The 10,414-nt window shown below is 39.5% G+C and overlaps 1 protein-coding gene across 1 annotated transcript; it reads right to left on the reverse strand.

Annotated features, from left to right (window-relative positions):
* Window positions 1-54: 54 nt before the first annotated feature.
* LOC122872111 (nectin-1-like) lies at window positions 55-9,095 on the reverse strand. The gene is made up of 7 exons (XM_044187862.1): window positions 8,347-9,095; window positions 4,337-7,919; window positions 3,340-3,429; window positions 2,882-3,133; window positions 2,286-2,618; window positions 1,284-1,377; window positions 55-1,165 (listed from the first exon to the last, which is right to left on the reverse strand). Exons 2-7 carry the CDS (start codon window positions 4,374-4,376, stop codon window positions 1,132-1,134), a joined length of 843 nt encoding a protein of 280 aa, XP_044043797.1. The 5' UTR covers window positions 4,377-7,919; window positions 8,347-9,095; the 3' UTR covers window positions 55-1,131.
* Window positions 9,096-10,414: the final 1,319 nt, after the last annotated feature.

Raw genomic sequence — 10,414 nt, forward strand, 5'->3', positions numbered from 1 at the left:
TTTTGAACCTGGTCTGAAGCCCTTCTGACAGGAAGATAAAAAGTTTCTGTTCACTCTCATTGCCTATATCTTTTATTTTTTGTCCAGCAGCCAGTTTTGACAGTTTTTGTTCTGCTGCGAGGAGCTTTACTTCATATACATATAATCAAGGGAAACAAAAACACTGTACACGAGTGAAATCACTTGTAACAGTAAAGCATCATATTTTAATCAGCTGAACAAAAATAAATACATACGTGAAAAACGTCGGAGAATAAATTATTAAAAACACATCAACTAAAAGATCAGAGCATTAGAGATTTTGGTCCAGGGCCATAATGCACAGTTTAACAATCCAGTGTTTGACAGGGATTAAAACAATACGGCACTTCACCACAACTACAGTGTGTCATTGTGGATCTCCACTGAGCAATAAATAACATTAGTACACACAAACATTGAACATTAAAGTGCAAAAGTGCAAGAAAAGTGCAAAATTACCACCTCAAAATAATATGCAGAAAATAAACTATTTCTATTATGCAATATGTAATATTTAATTTAAATGTTATACATATATAGTTATCCTCATTTTAGGGTAAAATAATTACCTGATTGATTCACAAGTCAACTTTATAGATTAATTAATCAAGTAATCAGCTCCTATTTGCTGCCTACTTGTGATCTTGTGTGCCACTGTGTTCATGACTCTGATTCAAACTCCCTCCAAATTTAAACCACGTTTCTGTTATCCCCCACAAAGCCCACTAGATGGCACTGTAGCCTCAGTCTGTGACTTTACTGCCTCCCACAGGACACTTCCTTGTCTTCACTTGTTTTACCTCAACGTTAAGAAGCAACTCTGGTAATACTGCTATGAAAGACATTGGTCATAGTTCCTGCAGTTTTACACTCTACAAAGCCTGAACACGCGTTTTGCTGAGTAAAAGAAACACTGGACAGGTAGTTTTCATAACACAATACTACATTTTGTTTTGTGAAAACTACCTATGGAAAGTGGATCTTGGATAGCTTTTAGCTTAATTCACTGTTATATCTTTAAAGTTTAAATGCAAAACATGCAGATTTTTTTTAATGCTTGCAAGCTTGAATAGCCATAGTCACAATAAGGCCAAACATTACCGATGCTCATTAAACATTATTAGTTCTTCCGATGCCCTTTAACCTGCCAGGAAGAGAGAAAAGCAGAGTTTATTATACTGTGGGCAGAACTTTGTGCAGAGAATTATACTACTGTATATCTACTGTTAAGCAAATGTCTTACATAGTTTAAAATATCTCACCTTTTTCGCTTGATTGCAGCAGCAACAAGGATGCCGAAAATAAAAACTACAGTAGCAATTACAAGAGCAATCCCCGATGAAGACAGCCCCTTCCCTAGAGAAAAGCAGCACATGGTCAGTCTATACATGTAAATTACATTTCCCTAAAAAGAGGAAGGTGGAAAGTTTTACAGTAACACCGGTACTTTAAAACAGAGACCTAACTTCCCCAGTCTGTCAGATGACCCCCCCCCCAGGGACCTAATGTTTATCAACACAACTCATCTTACCATGACATGGGCTTTTCTTGAATATGAAACCTAGTTAGAAGTGAAACTGACATGTAATTGAATGAGTCACTGCCCTGCTGACCAAAGGGGGCGATTACACTCACAATGTGTTTGCACTTAGTCATCCTGCAGTAAAGATGCAGTGAACAGGTCTTTATTCACACAGTGCATTCACTGCACTTCCCAGACTACCTCACTACCAGAACGTACTTCATTGTATACTGTACTGTGTCTAATTTGTGAGGTAATGAAGATTTCATGAACTGGATTTCAGAGACTTTCTTAAGTTCCTGGTTCAGTGAGCAATGGGACTGATAGGTAGCAGATAGCAAACACTGACATTAGTCAGCATTAGTGTGCACACTAAAATGGTTGATGTGTTACATCCCTTCCAGTCAGTGAAGATTATTAGCAAACATGCTCATTACTGGGAATTCTCTTTGGCACTGGGGACTTCCTAGGAAGGTCACTTCCTTAAGAACCAGAGACTAATTGTCTCTCAACTCTACCCCCTCATTCGACCTTTACCAATCACTTCCAGTCAGTAAGCATACTTTACCAAGGTGCTCATACCCAGGAATATTCCTCGAAACTAATCTTATAGTACGCTAGAATAGTGGGAATCCCTGGGCGGCTCTCTTCCTGTGTAACCTCACACTACAGCTACATTACTACACATACTAGTGGTTGTAAAACAGTTGACATGCCTATACAAAATGATTTATATGCATACCCTTCTCTTCCTTCTTCTTATGCCCATCACGTAAAGAAAAAGGGATCCTCTCCCGTCTTTCTCCCGTCACTCTATTGTTCAGCAGACAATCCACATGTCCATTCCAGTCTGGAGGTACTTGCAGAGTGATGTTGCGGCTGCTGGTATATGTGTGGTCACTGTTTGTTACTGTAAAAGTCTGTGGTTGTTCTAAGCAGGTGGCGCCAGGTGAGAAAGTCCACTCAATGGTTGGAGCTGGTTTACCTGTGGCAGAGCAGCTAAACACAAGCTTCGCGTCTTCTTCCTCATGTCCACCAGTGGGAGGTTGCACATGTGTTTTCACCTCGGATATTCCTTGATAGAGAATTAAAACTTGTCATTTTGAGAGCTGCAGCCATTCTGTGAGCTATCTAAAGATTATTTAATTACTTGAATGCTTTCCATACACTTTACAGAATCACATAACTACATAATTTTTAGAAGAAAAAGTATAAATTTGGGGGTTCAACCAGCAAAAATAAAGATTTGCAGCTGGTATTATGACTTTAAAAAAAATTCTAAATTGCTATTCTTTTCTTTTTATGTCCACTCATATGTATGAATTTGCTGCAATTTACCTTGCACTGTGAGGCAAGTCTGCTTCCTTTTGGACCCACCAGGGTACACATTGAATGAGCAAATATAACAGCTTTCATCTTCCCATGTTACATTCATCAGGGTGATGGATGTTGAGTTGAGAGACGCTTCTGTGAAGATCACTTTCTCCCGGTAAGGTTCATTTACTTGCTGTCCAAAGCGCTTGCTGTAGGTTGCCAAATTCTCAATAGACTCATCCTTGAAAAGCCTCTGCCACGTGACCTGGAGCACACCTTTTGGGAAATGGTAATCCTTCAGTCAATATTTACAGTACAAACATCAGAGGTAGCCAATTAAAAATGGTGCTGCATCATTTCTAGCAAATGTTCAGAATGAAACAAAACTACCAAGGTTGTAACAATTAACACCACAGAGGACAACAGTGTAAGGAGCATCTTCACTATCAAACTAGAATTTTTTTTAAAAGTTACTTCCGAACCTGTAGGGTTGGCTACTGCGCAGCTGTAGTGCACATTCCCACCGTAGGCAGCTGTTGTATTTCCATAACCAGTGATCTGGGACGTGGAAGCTGAAAATAAGAACAGCTGAGTGTCAGTAAGTGCAGACCTCAAGTAAGATATATATTTGTTATGCTGGACGAATAAATAAAAAGATGGATAAGCTTTGATTTTACATTACTAAAATGCTGCACTTAAGTACAATTTTGAGGCGCTTCTACTTTACTTGGGTATTTCCATTTTATACTACTTTCTACTTCTACTCCACTACATTTTGGAAGCCAATATTGCAATTTTTACTCCCCTACATTTATTTGACATTAGTTACTAGTTACTTTGCGGATTCAGATTATTAATACAAAATATTATCAACTAATAAATTATGGTGTATTATTATGTATTAAGCTACAGTATATAGTAAGTAGTTCAAATTAGCTCCACCTTTAGCAGCTGTAACATTGGTGATGCTTACACATTAATGCATCACTGATTATAATCCAGTATTATATCATATATTATTCTCAAATGGGCCATTCTGCATAATGAGTATTTTTACTTTTGGTACTTGAAGTATTTACTTGAGTTAGAATTTGCCAGACCTTGAAACTGCTTGTTACTGTTACTTAAATAAAATATCTGAGTACTTCTTCCACCACTGCCTTTGAACGTAGACTACTTTAAAATAATGCTATATAATAATGTAGCCTATATATTACATATAGATGAAATATAAGCTACAGGAGAAGATGAGCCTTTATTGATCCCCAGAGGGGAAAATAATTTATTAGGAGTTATATAAAACAAAAATTGGAAGTAAAAACACAAACTATACATGTACAATTAAAGTAAAAATTACATGGCAAGAGTGACAGTGGTCTGAAATGTAAATATCTGACTCTTCTTTATTCTGTAATTTAAAAAAAAAAAGCTACTTCATTCAATACAGAAGGGTTGTCCTCTCCTGTCAGTGCCACTTACCTTTAATCAGCAAACCGGTAAATATCAGGATAAGCAACATCGTCTTCCACTGCTGTACAGAGAATGCTTTCAGTTTTGCCTCTGAGCAGTCTTTTAAATAGAGCAGACTTAAAGTGAAACTTACAGAGAGACAGATTATAATGGGAGGTGGGGGAAATTCTCTGTGGTGCTTTTACGTAAGTAGCTGACCACAACTAATATAAAATCTGGGAATGTGGGAATTAATGCTTTAAAAAGGTGCAATGTGTAAGAATTTAAGAGATATAAAACATTCAAAAATTAACAAATTATCAACAGAATGTGAAGAAATAACAGTTTTGACGTTATGTCAAAGACGTCTATGTATTGTGTTAAAGTTAACATGCTAACCAGCTAGCCCCGGCCCGTCCTGGCAATATTCCGTTCTCTTAGTCTAATAAATAAACAAAATAAACTCACAAAATGTCAAGAAAGGAAATATTCTTACGGCTATTTTCCTTATTAAACAGAAAAATACAACTGTACACCTTCTGCATTCAAATTTCTCTCTTTCACCGAACTTGTTAACTCATCGTAAAACACATTTCATTCAAACTTGACAGGAACAAAATAAAACTCACCAAAACTATCTTGGTTAAGTCTTTCCACTGTTCCGACAATCAGCAACTCTGGTTTGGTCAAAATATATCCTTAATAGACAGAGTTAGATGTGAAAATATTCTGGCTCTACACGCTGCCGCTGCCTCTCTGATGCCCGACCTCCCTCTTGCTCCTCTCCTGCTTGACGCCTCTCCTGTCCCCGCCTCTTCGTCGTCCCCGGAGTCAGTGTCCTGGTCGGAGCCTTAGTAAATCACCTCGGTACTGTATTCCCTGTCGTCAAACTGGCCTCCGTCGGTCTCCGTCTGGCCGGGTTCACTGGGAGGCTGCTGAGCCCATTCCAGGGCCCGCCAGCATTCTCCGCTGTGTCCCCCCTACCCCGGGCCTGAAAAGCTTTTCCTCCCAGTGGTCCAAAGCTCCTGTGCTAGGACCTCTAAGTTGGCTGCACAGCTAACTGAGCTATCTAGCTGACTGCAGTTAGCAGCAGTTATGACCTGATATGTGATATTCTGCTCCCTATTTTTGTGGAGTATGAATTTGACTGGCGGAGAGTACTCTCAATTCTTACACACTGCACCTTTAAAGCAAATGTATCAGCTTCTAATTAGAAGGAATAAACAGAGAAAATATGAAAACTGACTATATTTATGATGCTGGACTATCAAGGTCAAATATATTCTTATTGAATATTCATAAGATAGCAGGACTATTTTATTACTGAAATCAATTAGTGAGACTACAGGAGATAACAGTGTACTGTAAATGGTTATTGTGCTGTAACAATGGGCAGAAATTCTGAGAAGCAAAAGGCAGCCTAGACTTATTTCAACCTCATTTAAAAACCATTGACTCACACTGCCTTCCTCTAAATGTTAATATTACCTGTATCTGTAAAGACCAGTAAGTTGAGTACTTACTGTACTTCTGTGAAACAAATCCAGTAATATCAGGTGGTCAGAAAAAAATCCCAGAAGCAGAAGTCCCCATACTGTGCACTGACAGCTTCTGGTGTTTCGAGGTTTAACATCATTTCCCCCGCAGAGTTAGATCATAAACAAATTCTCACGATGGTAAACATGATCACAAACTTACAGCAGGTTCAGTGTAACAAGATGAAAAAAATGTAGTAGAAACAAATCCCAGAGGCTTCTCAGCACCAATGAGTCACTTGTGCTAAAATGTTACTTAGTACAGCACAGAGCAAATACTATACTCTATGATACCTTACATCCTCATTTGCAAATTCATATCCTAGTCAGATCTTTGAAGTGTTGATGAGTCTATACCATTTCCCTGGCAAATCAGCCTGTCCTCAGTTATACCACATTGGTTTGAGAGTAGTTTCCAGCCGATAATTGCAAATTTTCTGTATGTAAAAAATAAGGTTTCAGCAGCGTATTTTAGTTTGGGATGAATTCCAAACAGGAAACAATTGCGGATTGATATTAACCCTGATGTTTCTGTCCAACAAGGCTTTATCATGGCCTTGGGTTAGCTACTAGTTAGCTACTTTTCACCCTTGGCAGTATGACAATCATGTTGGTGAATTCAGTTCTTGCTAAACCAAGAACTTTTCACTTCAATAATAAAAAGGCAGTTTTATTCCCTTCAGTTGCATGATGTCATGTAAAGTAATCCTCGTAATTTACCAAGAACGTGCCAAAGTCCACTCCTACACTTAGTCATATCCTCAAACAAGCAATGTTTGTAGTCATGAAACTCGTATTAGGAAACAGTGATTTATATCCAGGAAATGCAACAAGGATAAAGTGAGGGGAGCATGAAGTGATTCAGTTACAAGGATTGTAGCTGCCATTGTGTGCAGTGACTGTGCATTTTTGGTTTTGAAGTTTCTTTCCTGCATTTGTAAGTCGATGCATTCCAGCACAGCACAGCAGAAAAGAATGAGTGGGATCACATACTTACAAGTTCACAATTGAGGGGCGAGATATTCTGTATTGTTTCCTAAGAATTAAAAGCAAAATTGAAAGTATTTAACATAAAAATGATGTTGCAATGTACTTTTTAAATTTATATTCTATCTATTCTATCTTTAAAAGTCACCAGAATGCAGGAAACAAAGTCTTTTTTTCTGGCGGAGGACCCACAGACCCTCCACTTTGGTTTCGAAATCCTCCCTATTTTGAGGTCTCACGGTAGGCATATGCATATACCCATCATGCCTCTGTAGGTTTGTTATGCAATATACAAGCACTAATACCATATGATTAAGTCTTTTTATATCTTGTTTAGAAAACAGTATGAAGGGGAAGTTACTTTATAATTCCTCTTAAGTATCCAGGAAAGAACCTAACTGCTTTGTGGAGAAGGGTTACTTCAGTGTATGTGGCTGTAATCAATTTTTAAAATAATACGCTACTTTTGAAAAACAAAAATACTTAAATGAATTCTTTATACAGAAATGTAGAAAAAGCAGGAATGAACTGCTCGTTTTCAATATCACATTTACTCATAAATGTATGAGTCATTGAAATTTCAACTCCAAGGTAGAAAGGTTCCAGGTTATAGGTGTGTTCCAGATGGACTACATTATGTAATACATGATAAGATGCAGGAAATATATATATATTTTTTAAATAGTTAGATATTTTGCAAGGTCCTTATGTTTCCTCAGTATTGGGCACTCCGCATCAATCGTATTTTGGAAATTTAAAAACATTTATTCCAAACTAATCATCTGGGAAGTACCTGTGCTACCTGGCAGCTGATACCTGTAATGTTAAACCAGAATGTGACGCTAAAAGCATAGCTAGCGGCTTGTGGTTTAGTAACATTACATGTGCCAACAACAACAACAACAACAATGCCCCAGTTGTATGATCTATTAGAACAGAAACTATTTAATATTTAGGTCACAGGGGCCACTACTCTGATTTTCAGACTTATCTCTGTGCACCAGCTGTAGATAGTCACAGCCTGCCAGTCAGTCACTTCAGTTTTCTTGGTTTTAAAGTTGAATTCTCCAAATTTGAGAGTCTGGTTGTGTCTGGAAGAAAGAAATAAGGGTTCAAATAAGTTTCTCTTGCCACTGCTTGACCTGTCATTTTATAATACACAGTAAAATGTGCCAAAGGTCGGGCTGCTATCAGGCTGTGCTGTCATAAATCTACTGGGCCCTCTGAAAGGCGACACCATTCTCCATCCCTGACCTAACGTAGAACTTCCTTTGAATCCTACTCTCACCCAAGCAAAGAGCAGATAGTCGGCAGCTTGACCCAGCCTTATATCTTCTGTCTATCTGCTTAGGCTAATCTACATTGGCTGGCCCTACTGGTTTGATAACCATCTGAATGCCACGACCCGCTCAGAAATCCAGCCACCATCACTGTTCATCTAGTTAGTAACCTGTATGGTATGAGTTCATATCACGAGTTATGTCCCCTTGATCTGTCTTACCAAAGAAAAGGACATACCAATATGAAGTTGTGTGAGAGTCTTCACAAGTCTGCCGTAGGGTGGCCATTTCCATAACACCAGAAAGAAGGACATTTTGCAGGACTCAGTGAAGCCAGGACAAAAACCGAAAAACAGCCCATATCTAAACCTGCCAGGGCCATCTCCCGGCTTACTTACATGGCCCTCAAACTTTATTATGAATAATCGTCATATACGGATCCAAATTATGGACGTTTGTCTGACGTTACCCAAGTTGCCAGATCGTCTATGAAACACAATCCATACAATTTCAACCCATCTGTCACCGCAACCTGGCAACCCACAACCCGAGCCAAGGGGCGTTTGTACTAATACAGTGAGAGGCTGCCTGGACGCGGTGGGGAGAAGGACTCGTCTTCGTAAATGACATGTTTGAAGTGTTGTCACAGACATACCCGAATTTAGCTGAGCAATGTCGGCATACAGTCTGACACTAATCGCCCATTTTCGCAGTAATGAGCCGGGAAAGCGACACTAAAGGAGCTTGGCTAACCGGGCTGAGCAGACTAGCATGCTGCAGCTCAGGCAACAACTGGTGCACCTGAATCTCTGTTCCGCGCGTGCGAATAGGAGACAGAAATAGGAAACATCCCGAGTCTCTTAACTGCATCCCTTTCCCTCATTTGTGTGTTAGTCCCTCACACCGGGATGCTCGGAGAGACCCAAGGAAACCATGCGAGCAGAGAAGAAACGAGGAAATATGTTTTTAGTAAAATGAGACGTCCTTTCCTCTGAAGCGTCACGTGAGGTGACGTCCGTTTCTGCTGACGGCGTCAGCTGATCACAGCTGGGTCAGCTGTCAGTCTGCTTTAACAGCTGTAGAGACGTGTGATGGAGTTTGTGTCTGCACACATGTGCTAATACTAATAAAAGCACACAGTTATCACTGCCACAGCAGCAGTGTTTTCTCTGTGTAGCCTGTTGCATGAATAACAACCTGCAGAATAGCTTCCACCATCTTCCTCATAGAGTCCATCCATATCAATGTTTCAGTTTCAGCTCTGATAAACACTGCTGTGTTTTCCATAGTTGAGGCTGGCGTTGTCTGCTGCATATGATGACATGTTTTTCACATCTAGACCAGACATCTCTTGTTTAGCCCACAGCTGATTTGTTACAGCTTCTGACATTTTGTGGTTATCTCTGTAAAAACCCAACAGTGCACGCTGCATGCCCTCCTCAATTTGAAAATATGTCAGAACAATGGGAAAACACTTGAACTGCATTATTCAGTGGCAACTGATGCATCAAACAAAGATACGATCATTTTCTTTCATATAATCCACATGTGTCTGGACAGAGTAGGGTACTAGGACATTTTCACACAAAGCTTTGGCTTTTGTTTTTTCCACAGTTCAACTATTGATAAGTCGTAGCTCTCTCGATCAACTTTTATTCCACAGTCTACACTCCTGTATGACTGGTGATGCTTGACTGCATGATAAACATTTGAAAGTTCTGAGATTTTGTCATCTTGAGGTGATGAAGCTTCATGGAAAAACAATGAGGCACCTGCGCCTTGATTGTTGCTTTTGTGCTTGTCTGTGCTAGCATGTCTGTCGATGGCGCCTTTCCCTTTGCTGCTTACGTCCACATCGCAACATGCAAAAAGCATAGAAGTCGTCCTTTCTGCTTTTTGTGATGAATCCATGCTCTTTCAACCATTTGGGATTAAATGAAGTCTTTCATTTCAGCATTTCTGCGGTTTAACCTTATGGTTATGTTTATTTAACCAATGACATACTTGGCTTTTAGCCAATAATTTGTTGGCCCACAAGTCTTAAGGGAATGTATACTTTCAGGGTAATCAGGTGTGTCCCCTACCAATAACTGGTCCAGTGTCCCAGAACCACCCCCGTCTTTACCTGCACCCCCATCTGTAGAAAGCTATAGCAAATATTTACCTTTGTCTACAGCATCAGCTAACAGCATGCTAGCTACCAATAACCAGCTAACCAGCATGTTGCTACATCTGGTAGCATGCTGCTCAACCCACCAAGCAACAAACCAAACAATCATCCTTAGCTACCTCACCTTGGCAAGCAA

Source organism: Siniperca chuatsi, linkage group LG24 (assembly GCF_020085105.1).
Source record: "Siniperca chuatsi isolate FFG_IHB_CAS linkage group LG24, ASM2008510v1, whole genome shotgun sequence".
NCBI classification, from domain to species: Eukaryota; Metazoa; Chordata; class Actinopteri; order Centrarchiformes; family Sinipercidae; genus Siniperca; species Siniperca chuatsi.

Excerpts from the sequence above, each read along its gene's own strand:
- LOC122872111 (XM_044187862.1), bottom strand. The coding sequence starts at position 4,376 with ATGTTGCTTATCCTGATATTTACCGGTTTGCTGATTAAAG. Across the intron at positions 3,430-4,336 it reads TACCGGTTTGCTGATTAAAG|CTTCCACGTCCCAGATCACT; the intron begins GTAAGTGGCACT and ends TCTTATTTTCAG. Across the intron at positions 3,134-3,339 it reads CGCAGTAGCCAACCCTACAG|GTGTGCTCCAGGTCACGTGG; the intron begins GTTCGGAAGTAA and ends ATTTCCCAAAAG.